The 20,638-nt window shown below is 42.1% G+C and overlaps 1 protein-coding gene across 12 annotated transcripts in view; it reads right to left on the bottom strand.

Annotated features, from left to right (window-relative positions):
* Positions 1-20,638, bottom strand: part of LOC138622727 (teneurin-3) — a 187,834-nt gene that overhangs the window by 67,281 nt on the left and 99,915 nt on the right. For all 12 annotated transcript variants that reach the window (XM_069701719.1, XM_069701721.1, XM_069701722.1 and 9 more), the window contains 2 exons: positions 11,952-12,177; positions 3,361-3,599 (listed from right to left, as the gene is read on the bottom strand). In XM_069701719.1, the coding sequence (XP_069557820.1) occupies positions 3,361-3,599; positions 11,952-12,177 (465 nt within the window). The remainder of the gene's footprint in view (positions 1-3,360; positions 3,600-11,951; positions 12,178-20,638) is intronic.

The raw sequence follows: 20,638 nt of genomic DNA, 5'->3' as shown, positions 1-20,638 counted from the left end.
ACATTCAAAAACAAATGTAACACAAAGTAGGTATATCCTGTCTTTTTTCAGCAATTTAATCAGAAATGTTCGGCGAGGACAGCGTCCACATTTGCTTTTGTTTATGCAGTAGGATTTAAAATGCATTTCCAAAAAAATCCACATGGTGTTTCTGCATCCAATCAGACCGTCAAAGCTGGACTCGGTCCTGATTGGCCTCCCTATATCGGAACAATTGTTGAAATCCTTCCAATCAGGTTAGTTTGCAGAGCTGGAATGGGGAAGCCTCAACTCAGCAGGTTTGCCTCATTTACATTGCAGTAGCTGCTCTTGTCGGTTCGCCAAGAGTCCAGTGTTTTTTTTTTATTCTACTCTTATGGACTTTATTCTTCAAACTAATTTAATAAAACATTTTTTCGAAACTATATTTGTTTCTGAATTATCATAAAGTCTTATCCTGAGCTACGGAACCCAATAAAATGGAATAATATGGTGCGGCGAACTTCAAAGAGAGTCCATTTGAACTTATAACAGATGCAGGCGTGTCTGTATTTGTCTTTGAGCTAATCTTTGTACTAATGGCACGGTGAGCCGAAAAAAGTATTAAAGTATGAGTGCACAACGTCGCTATTTGAGTTATTGCACCTGGCAGGTGAATTGGCGGTGGATGAAAGAGAGAGGAAGTGGTGAAAACACTCTCAGACACCTGAGGAAAGTGGCAGAGGGCTGCATCTGTTTAACTCAGTCTGTGTCTCACGCACGCACGCGCGCGCGCGCGCACACAACACACACACACACACACACACACACACACACACACACACTGGAATTAGGCCAAAAAATACAATTCCCAAACAGTCGACAGGTCTACAATTAGACAAGTTGGTGATTGTTGGGATGAAAATGTTGTAAATGAATCCAATCTGCTCAAACTGTTAAGTGACAGCAGCTGAACAAATGACTGTTTCAGCACATTCTTTCTCTGTGTAAACGGAGCAGATCTGTTCCGAGCAGAAGCTCATGAGACAAACAAAAACAGCGACGGATTCCTGACACGCAGAGTAGTAAAGGTAAGATATATGCGGCGCGTTCAGATTAATACTAATTTTATGACATGAGATCGTGAACCCGCAACAAGTAACAAAACAGCGAAATCAATAAAAGGATTATGAATATTGATACTGATACAGCACATTTTCAACCTCTCCTCCAAGAGAGCCCTTTCCTCTCTGTTCAGCAATAAAACACTGGTTATAGGATCTTCCCAACATCGCCATATTTCTCCTTATACAACTGTGTCACATTTCCTCTGCCTCCAAGCTGGATGAGTACTTATACATCCCCTCAGGGAGAGAGGCACAGTGTAAAGATTAAGGGCTCGGATGACAAGAAGGGGGCATGAGGAGCGATGAATCTGTACCAGGTTTATTGCTGTGGTCAAGATTCTAAAGGTTAGCAAGGAGTCAGCTTTGACACTCGCAGTAAAAAAACACCACCACCACCACCACCACCACCACCACCAACAACAACAACAAAAACATTTAAAGGCCTCCTCGTAGGAAATGAAGCCCAAAGGAGGGGTAGGCGGAGGATGAGCATTAGTTTGTCTTCCTGACCGAGATAAAAGCATTTCCTGTGTGGTTCGTGGTACAACAAAGTCTTTGTACACCAAGGTTTTTCAATTTCAAGTGTTCCTTTGTGATAAGAGTTCAGCTCCCGAACTTGTGTTTCAATCAGATGTTGCCATCTGCGCCATTTGAACCTCCCTCCACACCTGTGTTTTAGCAGAACCCCTCTCCCTCCGTCCCTACCCCGTCTCCCCCCGCCCCCCCCCTCCCCTCCCCCCCGAGGACATGAACGGCCTGTCATTCTGCGGGCTGAGGATCAGAAGTGCGCGGATGATGCACAGCTCGTTGTCAACAGGAAAGATACAGGAATGTCTCGTTGGAAACTGTACCGGGTCCAAGTCTGCATATTTGACTGAGAGGTTAGTCAGATAGACTCGACTGAATCATATCAGCACATCTGCAAGTACTGCAAAAAAGGAAGGGGAAAAAAAAAGAAGAAAAAAAAGGCAGTGAACTACAAAATACTTCTGGCAGAAATAAAACTTCACAAAGATTAAGAGGCATATCATCTTCCACTCACTCCAGGCGGCCTGTCTATCGTTTGTTCCATTTGACCGAATGACACGTCTAAAACATCGTCTAATGTGACTGCAGATAATGGAGTCATGTTTTCTCTCCCTAAAAGTGAAAGAAATGTTTTTGCTGCTGGCACAAAAACAACAGGTTTTCATGTACAGGTTACGATGTGGTGTCACGCCTCCTCATCAGGCGAATAACAACAAGTGTTCACTGGTTATATTTTTGCCACAGCTTGAGGGCGAAGTTAATTTTGTCTGGTTGTACGGTAGGGATGGGACATGATTTTCCGATATTGGAATAGTCGTCATAATATATATATATATTAAAAAAAAAAAAATCTATCAACATATGCTACGATGTTCATGTCTCGGACCGCTGTGCTGTCCTGTTCTCTCTTTTTTTTTTCTTCCAATTTCCAATAGCTTAACCCTTTAAAAATAAACTTATTTTTTTTAGGCTTCTGCTCAAAAATTGCAAAAAGGATATACCTCTGCAACCACAATAAAAAAAATAATTAAAAAAAAATATATATATGTTTTTAATAATAAAGGGAACACTGGTGAGATTTGTTCAAATCAGTATACATGAAGTTTCCATTTAAGCCCTCAGACAGTAAAGATGTTCAGCCTTGTACACTGTGAACAATTGACAGATTCAATATTCACCAGTTGAATTGCCTCCAAACATGACCTGGGACTTAGCCTCGTAAATGGATCAGTGTGAGGAGGATAAAAGAGAAAAACTTTTCATGAATTGCTTGAATGGAGCCGCAGCCTGCGAGTTTGAAAGACATCTGTAGGTGAAGTGCGAGCAGGCGTGTGGCCTTGAACTGATGAGGCTAATGTTTCTTCAACCATGGAGATGAAGAGCTGGGAAACATTTTTGTAGTAAAAGTGAGAAGAAAGAGCACCCATGTGTGTGTGTGTGTGTGTGTGTGTGTGTGTGTGTGTGTGTGTGTGTGTGTGTGTGTGAGAGAGAGAGAAAGAGAGAAATTAACACCTTTAACATTTTGAGGATATCAGACTTGAAATCCTGGAAAGCAAGCCAGTGTGAAGTTTTAAACTCGTGTCTTCCAACTCATGACGAAGAGAATAAAATTACACGAGTTACAATTTCGGCATTGCCCGTATTTTCAACAGCTGTTTGTGATTTGATAGCAGATATTCAGTGAAAAATATCCCCATGTACGCAGCCACATTTCAAACTTGACTTTACAGTGCGAGCTCGGCCTTACCTATGCAGTAGCACAGGATGATGGACAGCACCACGGCTATTCCCACAGCGATCAAGGCGGTGCACTTCCAGGAGCAATGTTTTGGCGACTTCTTAAACTTGAAAGCCCCTCTGGACAGGCTGTTTCTGGGCAAAGGGCGCGCAGGTGTGGAGTAAACAGTCCCCGTTGCCATGGTGTAACCGGGGGCTGCCGCGCCAAAGAAAGGTGTCGTTCCTGTGCCCGTTTTAAAGAGGAAGTGCCTTGCAGGGAGAAAAAGACATAAACAGAAGAGCTGGTTATTGAACACTGTGATGGTTATGATTCAAAACAGCATCTCTAAAATCAGCTGTGTTAATTTTGCAACTGCTTATGTGTCCACATGTCCCCTAGCTAAAGAACAGACCTCAAATTGTTCTTTGTTGTGTCTCCAATTTGGTCGAAAAAAAAAAAAAAAATCGAATTTAAGCGGTTAAAATACAATAGTATCATGGAAATGCAATCTCCCCAACAGGACTACAACTCCCATGTGTATCACACTGCAGGAGGAACTAGGTTATAATCTAATAATCCTGACATTGGAAAAGGTGAACAAAAAGTACCTCATAAAAACAATCATCTCCCACTTGCCCTTTTACAACTGGCCCTTTGCTAATAGCCCATTATACCTGGGGTAATTAAGAGGGCTTAATCAAATGCACTACGGAGTGATCGTCCTATTAACTTTTAAACCCCACGTGAAAAGCTCTTAAGTAAATGAATTAAGCCTTGTTGCCACTCTTGCCACTACTTAGAGATTAATACCCAAATGCCTTCAGGCTTATGGGGACAGCTAGGGAAATTGAACAGATTGACCATGCATTGCAAATGTTCTTCCAATCTGTAACAATATGATTTCATTTTCTTTGTCCGATTCCAAAGAAAGTGAAATCCATTTAAAACAAACAGAAACAATATTAACTTTCTTATTTCATGCTCGTTTATGTCTTTCACTCCTTAAATAAACAATAACTCCAAATGAAAGGCTTAAATTCTTCATCTTGTGGGCTTTAGTGATTCAGGAAATGCTTCTCTCTAAAAACACGATGAAAGATTTGTTTAACAATATAAATATGATCAATAATAACACAAAAAAAACCACCTTAATAAACTGAAGTCATATCTGTTCAACTAGAACTCTTTGGGGGCAAAATGGGTGAAAACTTCAAATAAAACTGTATTAAAGGTGCCATTAATCTTGTTTACAACACCCACTAAACCATAAAAACAAACATTTATAATATAGCAAAATAAAGGCTCCCAAAGAAGCAGCAGAAAAAAAAAACAACTTAAATAAGTGTAAAAACATAGTTACATAATTGCCACTTTAAAGAAACACGTGCGCAAAGTGATGAGAGGGTTCGACTTCTGAGAACTGGTGAGAAAAAACACAGACGCACGCACGCTTTCTTTCCCTAACACCCAGTACTTTCTGCTAAAAGTCTTATATAACATCAAGCAAAAAAAAGTTGTGTCTTATTGCGCCGTGTTCTATAGGTCCCAGAAGGATGGGGGTTGCCGTGGCAACCACTAATTTAAATACACCAATAAACTGATAAACCAGTGTTTGCTCATCAATTATTTGTGCAGCATCTGTGAAGTCTCCGTGTAAGTTTTTCTAAAGGCTGTTTTAATCCCGGCTGTGATTCTGCACTAAAGAGCTTCAGAACGGCTAATTGAGCGAAAAATCCAAAGCCGAGCAGTTTAAGACTGAAAATCCATTTAGTAACATTTACTAATCAGATTCACAGTGGGTCAATATGGTTTAAAGAAGCTGTGAAGGCACCAAAAAATATATATATATTCTTCTTCCACAAACTAAAACCTTTTGTTCAGACTAAATATCGTTCGCTAATCACAAAGTAGCAGACTACAGTTTTTACAAATGAGAAAGCAGGACAACAATCTCAAACCTCCACCATAAATTATTGCTCGTGTTTCAGCACCGACGCTGATATTTCAGGTACTTCGTATCTCCTGTGAGGATCTCTCAGAGGTAAAAAAAAAAAAAAAAAAAAAACCTGCTCTGATCAATTCCTGACTAAAAGAACAAATGTCAGATTTGGATCGTCTGGCTCCTCGATGCCCACGATTGACACATGCCTTCATGATCAGACAGGGATTCCATTTAAAGGTTACCGCGTTTCACTGCTGGAATGACAATGCAGAGGGGCGTCTGCAAACCTGGAGAAGAAGTTCAGATCCCAGAGTCTGGAACTATCTGTGCCGGAGCTGCGGCAGACTCCGTGTGATACGCCGTTGTGGGTACGAATTGAGGTCAAAACTTTCACAATGTCGCGGGCGGCAGACATGTAGTCAGACACGCGGGCAAATAGACGACGCTATCCAGGGAGTTAAGTGTAAATGGATGCAATCTGATGAGGTAGACAGAAAGGGACGCGTGCGTTCGTGTGTGTGTGTGTGTGTGTGTGTGTGTGTGTGTGTGTGTGTGTGTGTGTGCGCGTGCGTGTGTGTGTGTGTGTGTGTGTGTGTGAGGGTTACGTACTCTATTTGAGGAAGGTGAATACCTATTGCAAGCTGGAGAGATGATGCGGAGACAGTTTTGCCCGTAAATAAATGCGGTAAAAATGGATGTTGACTCATATTGGAGCAACGATAGGAGCAGGCTGCATTGTTTTCATCGCCTTCAAGTAAAAAAAAAAAAAAAAGAACTATACTAGTATAGTACTACACATGTAGACACCGCAAACAGATAGAGATGCTCAATGAGAAATCAACAAATCAATAAGAAACGGTATTAATGATTATTTGAATTAAAAAAAAATAATAAATAACATGCAAACAAACCAGGGAGTGACTGAACAATGTCAACACGGGGATAATTACCAGGAACATATGGCACGCAGTGGGTGGTTTTGAAACTAGATAATCAGCTATATTTCCCCATAGCTTTCTATTTATAACCCCTTTTGCTCTGGACGTGAGAATGTCTGGTGAAACCGAAGGTCGCCGGAATCTGTGCGTGCCAGCGTCACCGAGACAAATTCCTCCACTGGACATTCATTGCACTTGGCGTTTAAAGCAATTCCGCTGCCGATGGTTTTCATGTTGCCCCCCCCCCCCCCCCCCCCCCTCTTTTTCTCGAAAGAGCAAACTGGACGGGGTCTAAAGATGAAATGCTGTTGGACATGATTAACAAACAGCGGACCAGTGTAAGTGTCTGCGGCTATAGACGCCGGATGACCGGCTGTAATTGATTACAGCCAGTGTGATGCGACAAGGCACATTACTATGCTAATCCAGCCAGCCTCGGCGATAGCAACGTGGAGCGTGTTGTGAGCGAGGGGGAGAAGGGGAAAACGAGACAATCAAGGGAGCGCGAGACCGAGAGGGGGGACGTGGGAGCAAATGAATGGCGGTACGTCAGCGCGATGGCAGCATGTGCGTGCACGCCTGTCTGTCCCATTGAGAAGCCTCCAACACAAAGGCAGCAGCCAGCCCGGTCTCCTCCGCTCTCACAACATTGCTTGTCATCGTGATGACATTTGAAAACATCCTTACGGAGGACAAAAGACTAAACAGAGAGTGGGTGGATTTGTCTGCGGCTAAGCTCCAGCTGTAAGGGTGAGAGAGCACACTAGAAACAATGGGAATCCAAACCTGCGGAATATGTAATCTGCCTATTAGCCGCCTTTCTGTGTTAGCTCTAGCATTTCAAGGTGAGAGCTTGGAATAATCAGGCTGCTTTAAATACAGTAATAAAAAAAAAAAAAAAAAAAGGAGAGAGACTACAGATGTGGTTCGACATCGCGAGGACTTGTTTTCACATTTGCTGCCGTCGCTGTCTCTCCTCCGGTTTGCCACCTGCCCTCTCGACGGTCGGTCTGCTCGCAGGTGCTATCCTGGTACAGTTAGTGCTGCACCGTATGAATGTAACTCAGTGCCACCGTGTTGCTGCTGGGTTTTTTTTTTTTTTTGTGCATTCCTGCCCACGGAGATCAGCATGGTGCCATCTTGAGTCACTCCAACAGAGAGCTCAGATTGTTTACCCACGGAGTTTGTCATATTTAACAAGTTGGATTAGGTTTGACACAAGAGATCAGCTCTTATGTACATATTCTAAAATCTTCTTTGGAGCGTAACTCGAGAACTGGATTTTGAGGGACATATTCCAACACAAGCTGCTGCAGTTTATATTTGTAATGTGTAATAACTTTTTTTTTTTATGTATTTATTTTTTTTTTTTAATAACAAGCTGTTTGGGTTACACTTCACTGTTAACGGAAACATTTGCTAGGAAAAAAAAAAAAAAAATCATCTGGAAAAGATGCACTGTACGTTGCCAGCAGCAGCAGTAGTTTACGCAGTAGTCTAAAATAAGAGGAAAATATTGCAGAACTCTGGAATCGCCACAGAAATGTGTGCTTGGCACTAAAGATGTTGGCAAAATAAATAGAAAGGAAAACACATGAGAAAAAAAAAAAAAAAAAAAAAAAAAAAACGTCTTCAGGGATTACCACTTTGTCTGCACCGCCATCCACTTTGGCAGGTAACCAGCCATCGCTGCGAGCTCTTTCCTGTTACCAAAGGCTACTTGGCTACTATCTTACACATGACTAATCAGTCCGGGGTGCAATCATTGACACCGTGGCTAGTGCACAACCGAAAAAAAGAAGAAAAAAAAAGTTCAATCTTCCCTCTCTGATGTGAAGCGTGACTCGTGATTTACATGTGCCTCCCACGCAAACAACACCACACATCGAGGACGCACGCACACACAGACACAACCCAAATCCTACTCGGATTACCTCTGCTATTCTCCCACCCACCCCCCCCCCCTCCCACTCCCTTCCTCCCTGAGAACAATACTAACACATTTTCCATCAGGAAAAATGTACTGTCGGCGGGACACTGCAGCAGATGATGATTTTGGAGCCGAGACATAATTTCATTTCACCAAAGGACTCCCCCGACACACGAATCCAATGAGGATCGACGGTGCATTTATAACTGGAACGTGTGGCTGGGCAGGCCGTCAAAAGACTCTGACATGTCATAATGGCTGCTCTAGTTGAAGATCATTGAAGGAAATGTTGAAGTGCGGATGCTTACCTGTATTCTATCCAGTGGAGCACGTATAGAGCATATAGCATACATCACAAAGGCATCAAAAATGATAATTTCACTCACACTGATACAACCAATTTCAAACAAATGATTAAATACTACTCAGGAATAATTACTTATGTGCACTGGTCTCTTAAGAGACATGGCAATTCATTTTATAATGGAATTCAATTGAATATTACTAATTGAAAAATATCACACCAAAAAAAATGGTTCCAGTGAAGCCAAGTGGTGAGTAAGGGAAACCTAAGGGCTATATTAAAAGTACTCCACACTTTTTTTTTTTTAGATTTGAATGTCTCCTCAGCAGTAATACTGCTCTGATGCCAACAAATTCAGCCCTTTAAAATAAGTGGTCTTAGTCAGCATGAAGCAGCACCAAAGCTGAAGTGAAGTCATGTCATAAAATTATCCAAACTTTATATCGTACTGATGTTTTTCACCACAAAACAAAGCCGAGTCCAAGTTGCGTTACAGATTCATGTTTGTTTCCTTTGACTCTTTCCTGAGGCCTCATTTATCTAATGCGTATGTTTGATCTTCCTAAACTGCAGGAGTAAATGAGGCGGATTCAAACTCTGTGATTTAACACAGTTTTGACAGCATGATCACAGTGGGATCAGTGACTTCAGCCACTCGCCATATGATAATGAGCCGTGGTTACAGTGATAGTCACCGAGAGCAGCACTTCACTCATTTAAAAGAACACTGAAAGCTATCCACCGTGAAAAAAGCTAGCTGGTACTGAGTCAAATTAGCACACTCGTGCTTTGAAGACCAACACTTCTATGGGAGGTTACACGCATAATTTACTACTGCTAATTGCTGTAAAAGTAGCTAATGCTGTCAAACGAGTGCTTTATTTTCGAGGAGGTTGTCATGTCACAGGAAATATATTAAACAAGATCATAACATTTTGATTTACACTTGACACTTTTTTTTTTAATCAACTGCCTTGTTCGGAATAATTTACTGTCTGCACATACTGTGACCACGGCCACTGTGCTGCGTAGGAAATTAAAGAAAAAACAAAAAAAATCCACATCGCTATTGAGGATTCAAAAAGAGATTCACACCCCCGTGGTAGCCGAGGCCACCTGCGTCTACAGTACGTGCTACGCTCGGACTCTGCTGCCCTCAAAACCCCCCGAAGGCAGCCTAATGAATACTTTCAAGCACTTCTGTTTACATTTCCCAACCTGGTGGTTTTCTTGACATCTGTAATTATGTGCTGAACCGGGTCTTCCCTTTTGGCCCGGTTGGTTCGCAAAAGCCCCCCCTCCACCTCCACCTCCCCCACCCACTCTCCTCCCCCCTCCGGTTCCCACCCACTGACAAGCACTTGATTTAGAGTCCACTGTGGTGATAGTGATTTATGCCTCAGCTGATGATAGGTGTGCACATATTGTTTTGTCGATACAGCTAAGACAGCTCAAGGTCATTGCGCGGTTAGTATTCAATCACTGCATCCTCCAGAGAAAGTGAAACTGTCACCACACATCCCAATTGATTCAGTCAGATCATAAGAGGTTGTTACGCCACGCTGCCACGGACAAAATTCAAAGTTTACATTCATCTGAGCTTCAGAAGGGGTACACTGTGCCAGGGAAATATATCGGGCTCCAATGCAATCATCTTCTCGAGGCCATTTCTGAGTCAGAGCGCAATGTACCACACTTCATTAGCCGGGATATTTTGAGCTCACTGATTAGGGAAGATGCGACCGACGTTTCAGGAGGAAAAACTTGGCAGAGGCTCTGGTGGCAAACTTGTATCTTGCACAGCAAATTTTGATGTAATGCACAAATCTGCTTACCGAGTTGAAGTTATAGCCTCTCTGATTTGAACAGGCAAGCTATGTGATATTCACTTGCTTCACTCTAATCATGCACTCTCCTTCTCACCATGGGGCCGTCTAATTTAGTAATCAGCCCTTAATTGTAGGTGCACACAAAAAGCAGAAAAACCAGCGAACACTTAACATTATTTTCCACTGAGGATGGTATTTGTCAAACTCGGCGGGGACTATATTATGTTATGCGCAATTGTGTGGTGTAATACTTTTACCAGATGAGGTGCGGTGCTTAAAATTGGGCTAGAATGAGGCATTCTTACATTTTTTTAAAGAAGGAATGAATTATCGTTTTCTTTTTTTTACTCATTCATTTTTGAGAGAAATGGCACAAAAAACATGATTAAAATAATCAGCTATTTAAAAAGAAAAATCCCAATGTGTTCAGCTCCGTTTGACCACTAACGTGGAGCCAGACGGCCGGCCAACTTCTGTCGGAGGTTTCTTCCTGTTAAAAGGACGTTTTTCCTTCCCTCGGTTGGAGGTTTTTCTTCCTTAAAGAGGAGTTATTCCCTTCTTGCTTACGTGGGAATTGTTGAATTGTTGGGTTCCCCTGCATGTATGTTATGTTGTAAGGACTTCACTATGTTAAGTGCCATGAAATAACCTGTGGTAGGATTTGGCGCCCATATAAATAAAATTGACTTGACCATCAAGTCCTCCGACCTATATCATCATTTAGTTTGATTGCTACTTTCCCTAAAGTAGGACTGACTAGTAGTTCTAGGCACAAAACACATTCGTTCAATAAAATTACTCGTTCCTTCAACTCTGTTTCCATGGCAACAGTAAACACGGTTTAATAATAAAAAAATAAAAACTTGATCGGAAACCGATAGCAAACACTGGTCTCCTGCACTCAAGTCCCCTGTACTCAAATCCCCTGTTGTATTAATACAGACACCCAACCCACCTCTTCCTAACAAGAAAGAAACTCACATTTAAAGATAACATCTGAACTGTGTCACGCAGGATTGTTGTTCTTTATACGCCTTCTCGAGGTCTCTTAACTCTGAAATGTAGCTCTAGAGGGTCCTAATAAGCTGCTTGCACAAAGGACTTTCTGGTGGAGGACGGTCTCACCAAGAATACCAGTAACCTCTTTCACCCCTGAACCTGTAGTGCAGGTCATTCAAGGGATTACGAAGGTGTACTTGGGTCAGAAAAAGATTAGCTGTAAAGCTGGCAAGTCAAGTTGTCAACAAAAAAACAAACAAAAAAAAACTGCTGGTTCAGTCATGACTGGGTGACTCACTGATAACCCTGGCTGTGAGTCTTTGGAAAAGGGGGCCAATATCTGATATTTTAAAAAGACATCACGCGTGCCAGTGGATTAACGAGACAGGCCAACAGATCTGGGACGTCTCAAATGAGGCAAACGAGCCATCAAATGAAATGAAAAATAAGGCTGTAGCTACCCTTTGCTCCCTTGAATTTCAAATGATACATTTATAAAACAGGATAAAATGGGTTTTGTAGCAGAAACTGAAACAGAACTGAAATAAACATTTCAAACTGAAACTTGTCCCTCTGCCGATATATTTAATCTGATTTGTATTGTTTTGACAAATGGATCGAGGATAACACCTGGACCCAGGTGTTCTGGTTCTGTTGAGGGTCACCGTGGGTCTCTCACCTGCTCTCCAGGGCCACATTGCTGCCCAGGACCCAGCTGTCCTGCAGCTGGACGCATTCCGCCGTACTCTGCAAGTCAGCCGCCAGGCCGCCGCTGGGTGGTGGACTCGGGCTCCTCTGATTGGCCAGTGAGCTACGGCTCAGGGAGGTGATGGAGGGATGCTGTTTATGTGGGGGCGGAGCTGGTGGGAGAGGAGGTGGGGCTTGTTGACTAGACAGATGGTCACCTGTAGAGGAACACAAAGAAAAAAAAGACATCAAATTATTGTTTTAAATGTTCTTAACAGTGGTAAAATCTAAATTACGCAACAAGTAGTTCCGACCAAGAGATCTGATTGGTCAACTGTACATTCGGAAAGTGCTCAAATCAGTCCTAATCCTAATGGCAATATATAATTGGAATTGAACTTCATATAATATGCAATTTTATGTTGTTTTTACTGGTTATAGGCCTGTTAAATGCGACCCATTTGGCGACACCAGGTCTCTTTTGGTCCTTATTTGTCGATCCGAGCACCAGTGCCGTAACGTCACAGATAGTCGTGCACTTAAAATTCAAATGGCGGCGAGATTCACCGGTTATGTTTTAACACATGACACGGCGCTAAAGACTTAAAAATACACGAGTCCATCGATAACTTTTTTTTAAGCAGATATCTCAGTTTACAACCAGATTGAGCTAGCTGAGCAGTTTTGTGAGTCTATGTGCTGTATTTATTCAGTTTGAGAAATCACATGATCTCCAGAGAGCATTAAACCGGACTAGTAAACATCGCACACATAAGAGTCTACTGACATGACTGATTGTTTCCCAGTTGTTTGTATTTCTCCATGTATTGCCATGGAAACGGAGATCACACAAACACAAAGTTTTATATTTTGAGAGCGAATGGCCCCACGATATAAATACAATTTGATTACATATTTTATTTAGTTGGTAACTTGTTGTATAATCGCAATATCACATATATATGTCAGAGGGTGTTACACTTACAATAGACGTTCAATATTACACGCTGCAGAGTGTAATATTGCTTAATTACAAATTTTAAAAAGCGGAATGTATTTTGCTGATTAAAACACCCAAAGTTAAAGAGCCGGAATTGCGATGAGACAGCAGATGGGTATGATTAGGCATCTGCCTTCTATGCAAGATATGACAGCAAGCAGCGACTTAACAGACCCAGAAAGGTAAATACAACCAAGAGCAAGACATTAAATTGAGATGCAACCACTGCAACAAAAAAAAAGTGAATGGATGCGGGGGGGGGTTTGGTAGTAACAGCAGCTTTTATGGCGATACACATAATTGTCACAAAACGCCACACGGCTGACAGTTGGGTTCTCTTAAACAGAAGGTCACTTAGAGAGGCAGCTGTTCTTTTATGAGCGCTTAACGCAATGTTTCACGTTTGATTACAGCCAGAGAAGACTCTCAAATAACTAATGACCAGAACATCCATTAGAGCTCTGAGAGAACAGGTTTTCCAATTTCACACAAAGCTGTGTAATTGGCCCCCAGAATGGCATGTGGTGATTATCTATCCATCTTCCCTTTTTAAAAGGTAAAAACCCACAGTGCTGACAATTCTGATTTGCTCCAATGAGCCCCAAATGGGTATCGTCTTTCTTGCCTCATGGAGACTCGGAGAGAGCTGAGAGGGCTAGGAGTCGCGTCTTCGAGGAGCTTCTGTTGTTTTTGCTTCGGCAGCATGAATTTTTATAAAGCCTACAGGAGTTTAAAGTGAGAGCATCTGAACGCCGGAGGTCAGAGCAGAATTCAACCTTTGCTTTTCCATCGGCTGCAGCTCCACTGAAAGGACGCACGTCATTGTTTCGTCTACGTGCTCCCATTTCTTTTTTTTTTTTTTGCGCCCGACCTTCTATGCATAAAACAAACTGTTCAGTGCAGGCGAATCAGCCATTTGGTTCCACACTGCTAGGAGGAGACATGAATGCCATTCAGAGCTGCGAAATTATTTCCACCGCTTTGAGGTAAAAACCTTTAAGTTAGTCCACACGCAGGGTGTTGGCGCGGCTGAAGATTATTCCTCTCATGTTCAAAGTAGGAACATATAAAAAAAAAATATAAGGAACAGTATAACCAGAATGATTTCTATTAGCTAATTGCAAGGAGGTCGGTTGCTATATTAATACGTGACTAATTACGACACCCCCAGATGGACGGACATATAGGTAGGTAAATAGACACATAGACGTGGCACAGAGAGGGATCAGAAGTGACAGAAGTCAGCCGTGCCGGAGCAGACGGCCGACCGAGGAATAATTAATTCCTCCCTGCAATTACAGAGCAACAGCATGTGGCCATGAAGTCCATAAAAGGCAAAACCATCAGAAGCAGATGAAGCTTGTTTCCCCCCCCCCCTCTTTTGTGTGGACTGTGATTAGAGTTTTTATCAAACCCAATCAAAAGTAATCCCCTTCATCACCCCAAACCACCATGTTCAAAGTCTATCGTGAAATCCGAACACATGCGTTACCTGAGATCTGCTGGACTGCTGGCATTTTGAAAAATATAAGGGTATCATGACTTAGTGATAACGAATACAAGACATCCCAACTCATCTCCCCAGCTAGACTGTGAGCCCTATTAGAAAAAGTGCTAAGTAGGCTAATAGAAATGTGGATTATCTACCAACACTGGCTGGTTTTTACTTCACCTCTGGGCCTTATTTCACTGTAAGAGCCCGCAGCGCGCCGTGAGCTCCACTCCACTTTCCTGCACAGGAGGGTTTTTTTTCATATAATCAGGCACTAGTGTACCAGGAAAATGTCAATGAGCGGGGAAAGGAAATGAAGCTGAGGTGACTGATTGTTGAAAAAAAAAGAAAAAAAGATGGAAAATTAACTAATGTGGAGTTAAGTGGAGCGTCGACAGCCTAAACAGGATCATTTCCAGAAGTAACAGTTTTACTTTTTATGAAGAAAAACAAGATGAATATCAATTATAAGTACTCGTGAAAATACAGTTATCGTATAATCATCCACATACGAGGTAAAGATACAATGACGGATATAGCACTGATCTGTATCCATTTATCCTTAGTTTATTACTGCTGTTTGCCTAGAGAGTTTGAAAATGCAGCATTTATGATTATGAATCAATGTCTGATGAATCAACATGTTGAAAAAGGCCTGCCATAGCTTTAAAAATGAAATGAAGTGGATTTTATAGGCGCGAGCGCATGCTGAGCACAACTTTGTAAAAAACACAATCCCAAAACCTTCAAAGGAGGAGTATGACATGCAACAAATCTTAATGTATAATCCCACAATGAGTTAAGACGAAACATAAAACCCTAGGAATTGAATTAAAACCTGCTCCATGCGGTGCTTTACAAACTGCAACATGACACGATTCACTGTCTGTAACCTAGAAAGATCCAGCAGCCTTATAAAAAAAAAAGGAAGCATTGTTTAATTCATTATTGATTGTTTTACCCCAATAAAAGTACCAAAAAGAAAAAGTGTTACACAACAAGACAGCATTCACTGTATCACACTGAGGATGAGGCAACAGAACCAAAATAAAATGGGCACTTTCTCGCCTCTTGGTGCAACAAATGTACCCACACACAACTTCCTACTGCACATATGAGTCTAACTCCACTGGCCACCGTTCCCTTTGGCATATTACCTTCTGCCAAGTTATGTCCTTTTAAGTATTTAGATGTGAAACTTGGCTCTGTGTGGACTTTGAGTGATTCATTATGCAAACAGATATCTCATCCCTCTTAATCTTTGTGGTCAAGATCAAATCGCAAAGTAGTGCACTATCAGAATCAGCATTTTTAATTGCATGATTTCAACAAATTATAACTCGCCGTTTCAGTGTGAATAATTTTGAAAGACTTGGAGTGTATAGTGGTCTATTTGGTTTTTTTTTTTTTTAAGTAGAGGTCATAACACCACATATTCTTTTCATGTATTCCGATTTCCACGCGCACAGCAGGTGTCTGTATGTCTGAGCGGTGCGAGGCGGCGTGGTTCCTGGTCTCCGATTTGAGGCGTGGGTTTGAATCCAATTTCTGACAAACATTTTTACACTCATGACAGGGTCTCCTCCGTGATGAAAAACCTATAAGTGATAACCTCAATGTGATTCCATGTAACTCAATGAGCACTCGCAGTGCAGCGATTCAGTGTGCATTCTCTGTGTACTTTACTGCCAGACTTGGAGGTTTCAGAAGCTGCCGGGGTAAACCATGCTAAAATATGGACCTCTGGCGCAGCATCGTTTTCATCTTAAATTATCCGCCGTTTAGCATATAGTGGACTGTGTGGGTTTGTTGTTGTTGTTGTTGTTGGTTTTTTTTTTTAAAAAGCACACAAAACAACGAGCTTTTCAGAAAGCCTGGCATTGTCTTCCATGAAAACACGCAGGGAATTAAGCTGGCCTTTAATGTGCAGACTCCGAGACGAGGAAGGCAGATGAAACAGCTGTGTGGTTTATAGGGCTTTGCTTTGAAATCAGATCAAGATAGATGCCTCCTTTGCATAATTCCTCAACGTCAGCTTGTCATCATCTCCATCAGCAACATGCTTTAAAAGGACCTTTGTGATTAATACTGCATGCCAGTGCAGAAATGACAGACTCATTCCCGTCTTAATGATGCTTGAAATACCAATCAAAAGTAGCTTTTTGAAAGCCTCTGCAGTTTTACGTAAACTCCACCTAGAGTGGGTGTTTTTTTTTTTTTTACTCATATAATACTCTGCTTGAACTGATGACTGCCTTATTAGACAGTGTTTACAAGACAAAAGTGAGCAGGAGATAGTATTAGTGAACCATCAGAAAACGACCCACAACATGCAGTTTTGTGACAAAGTTTTTTGTAAAAAAAATTTCCCCTCGGGGATTAATAACGTAAAAAACAGTTCGGGCTGTCTCATTGGCCGCGAGCTGAGCTCACGTATCACTTTATTATCTTGAACCTTTTGATTCCACGTCTTGATGCTGCATTGATGTTCATTCCTTTGAAAATATCTTTTTTTGATTAAAGCATTGACAAGGCTTGAATACTGCGCATAATGCTCCAACACTGAGTCGGGACACAATTAAAAGCCGTTTTGCACTCACTAAGCTTGGCAAGCTTGGTGAAAGCCTTTTCATATTCATTGTGTAAGTACTGCAAAAGGTCTTGTGCCATTTTACTCTCCATTAAGAGACTGATGCAACAGCTAATGGAATTGAAAGGGCATTTGCTTTGACTGGCTTGCCCTTCACCAATAGGAAAATTGCAGTGTGTGTGCATCACAAGAATTCAATCAAAACAGAACTTGGTGAGGCCACAGCTTGTTCTGTTAAAGCTTAAGATATTCATTTTATACAGAAGAGCATTTATCATGAGCTACACGCACATAGAAAAAAAAAAAAAATGCAGCACCCCCCCACTGAAAAGTTTAAATTTCAGAAAAAAACACGATGTTAAAAGACGAGAGACCTCAGACAAAGTCCCTGTTTGACTTTATATGAAATGAATAATGGATGAGCTCCATGATAAAACACGCCATTTGGGGCAGGTGGGATGTTTATATATGTCAAATCAATAAATTCATTCTCATCAATGACTGGATTTCTTTTTCGCCTGGGCACAGATCTGGTGCTTAGTTGAAGGCAGCAGGAGGATTCTTTAATAGAAAAAGAGACAGCAGCTTCTCACTGGGAAGCTATGAAGGAGGTGTGTGTGTGTGTGTGTGTGTGTGTGTGTGTGTGTGTGTGTGTGTGTGTGTGTGTGTGTGTGTGTGTGTGTGTGTGTGTGTGTGTGTGTGTGTGTGTGTGTGGTGTGTGTGTGCGTGTGTGCGTGCGTGTGTAGTGTGTGTGGAAGAGGGAGTTGGGGGGGGGAGGGGTGTTTAAGGGGAGGGGGAAGGCGGCTGGGTTGCACCCAGTGGAATTTGGCACCATTAGAACAACCTTGCCCTAGGTGAGTTTTGGGGATTTACTCTGCAAAGAGAGTTGGCAATTTTCAGGGACTTGGGATTTTGAAGGGGGAAAAAAAAGAAAGAAGAAGAAAGCTGTGTGAATTCGATCATATTTCCTGCCAGAGTACCTCCACCGCTCTCACGGCCTTGCCCACTCTTCTGATTTTTTTTCTTTTTCTATTTGATCAAAGACAAGAAAAAGTTCTTTTAAGCCATTTCTGAGCGGGGGAAACCAGGATGTAACCAATATTTCAAGGATTACATAATCATTGCATTATGGAAAAAGACATCCCGCTTACAGATTCACAATTTGCTCCTACACAGTCATATACGCATTAATCAACTCACATTTGATGCAAATTCTCGTCTGCCGTTCATTTAAAATGCATGATTTGTAAATACACTTGGAATGTCGAGGCGGCTGACGACGCACTGTGAATATAAGCAGGCTCACGTCCATCTCTCCCTCTCCCTCTCTACCGCAGACATTGCCACAGATGGCAGATCACCATACAGATGATGACTGCTTAGCAGTTCTTTCTGACAGCTCTCCGATTACATAGCAATTACACTCCTCTCAAAAGATGCTTTGACAATTAGCCTGCTGACAAAACACTTTTATTTGTTCATGTGTGGACAGCTTTGTTTTCCCTGTTTGCTCAGAGAGATTGTGTTCACACCTAGACGAAATGGCTACAGTTTCTAACTTTGGTGCCGGCAGCTCAGTTTTCTAGTCACTCCATGTATCACCGTATCGTCTTAAACCTACAGAACTAAAAAAAAAAAAACATGTCACAGTCCACAGGGACGTGTGCCACTTTTCACTTTTCTAAAATTCATACTTGATTTGTCTTCACGCAACTTCATCAACCAGTCACTAAGTTAATTTTCAACAGAGCTCAACAAGAAATTGAACTGAATTTAGGGCACTGGCTTTCATTGTATAAAACAAAAATTGGATTTATACCATTTCCGAACCATCGTCAAAAGCTAAAGAAAGCCAAAGGGCTCTTATTTTTTTTTAAAGCATTTTGAGACTGTTCGCAGTAACGCGCATTGAGCAGGTGGAAGCAATAACTTTTTAAGTAATTCTGCTTGAGCACCGGTGTTACAGGTTTTTGAGACAACTGATCCGTGCACACATAAAATTTCGTGTCAAACTGAAAATATTGGCAGAGCAGACCCTTGAAATGCTTCTGAAAGCCTTCAGCAATGAAGCGATGAGTCGAGGCGAGGTGTTCTTGAGTGGCGTTTCGAGTGGGGCAGAACGTCACCGTTCAAGACTGAAGGAGGCGCGACGGGTCAGGAGCGCAACGTGCTGGTGGTTTTCTTTGACATTTGCGGGGTTGTGCACTGTGAATTGATCCCCCGGGGTCAGACTGTCAGTGCTGAGATCTACTGTGACTTTCTCAGGTGTCTGAGGGGTAAACAGCGCAAACAACCTTAACTGTTGAGAGATGACAAGTGGGTTCTACAGCGTGACAACACGCCCACTCGCAACGCAACTCGCAATAAGTGAGTTTCTAGCCTGCAACAACACAGTTTGTTGCTCCCAACTCCTCCAGATTCGACTCCCTTCGACTTCTTTCTGTTCCCCGAAATTAAGTTCTAGCTGAACGGTCAGAGTTTTGAGACTGTGGAGGAGTTTAGGAGTCGCAGATGGTGCTTGACCACTTACAGAACAGAAATTCCCAGGAGCGCTGGTAGAGTTGCATCGCTGCACAAAGGGACTACTGTTGTGTTTAAATAGGGTCGTATTTACGCCATGTAGAGTTTGTCCTCATAACTTAGATAATAGCCTACGTCTGAGGAAAACGTTGCTCTTCCCAACGGCCTCATCTTTTCCCTCCGTGACTCTGCATTTCCTGCATTCGTTTACCCCCCTGTTAGCTGGCTAAATTAAAAGCCTCTGTGGCTTCTAGACACCGTTGCCGTTGCCTGGCAACAGTGTTTTTTCGACTTCACCACTCGAACCCCAAACATACGGTGCAACGACTTCCCACGTTGTAACCACGAGCTCACGAGTTCCATTTAAACGCGGCAGAAAGCCATCATCTAAGATGATACAATTTGTCAGTCGAAAACAGAGTGATTATTAGAGTGCTGCAGAGGAACATTTTAATATTTGAAGTGTGAGGAGGAAAATTTTCTCTGGTTTAATTACTACAAACAGTCATCTGACTTGTTAGTATAGAAATATTGATCGGAGCATCTTTAAGAACATACCACATTAATGCTATGACTGCTGTCGACCGGCTATATTTCTCAGTACAGTGAGAAAATAATAAACCTTCCTCCCCAGTCTCAAGTATACGGCATACATTTGCAATCAAACCTCACAGATCCCCATCACATCAGTCAGGCTGGCTGCACATTCTTGGCCTACCAGTTTGTTTACATCTCTAATGTGCCGATATAATGACAGTAACAGCAGCATCCTGCCACTTCCCCTCGCTGCATCATCCTTTTTGATCCCGGAGCGAGCAGAGTATGTATCAAACTGTATAATATAAACAAATCACCGAGCAGAAAATGAAGACACTGAAGAGAAATGCTCTCATCCGAATGTGGCTCGGCTCAGCACTTTGTTGTGAATCTGTTTTCAGAGTTTGTTTTGCTATTCTTTTGAAAAAAATAAAAGTTACCGCTTTCTCCTGTGCGTGTTTGAACCGAGCTGGCCTTCAGTGGAGTCACACACACTCCGTTATAAATTGCAGTGGTGGCTTGAATGGCTTAAGTCTTCAG

This window comes from Brachyistius frenatus, unplaced genomic scaffold (assembly GCF_029030835.1).
Source record: "Brachyistius frenatus isolate BFR_SWC_R1_liver_20210118 unplaced genomic scaffold, ASM2903083v1 Contig_38, whole genome shotgun sequence".
NCBI classification, from domain to species: Eukaryota; Metazoa; Chordata; class Actinopteri; family Embiotocidae; genus Brachyistius; species Brachyistius frenatus.
This window is presented reverse-complemented; position numbering and strand designations above follow the sequence as displayed.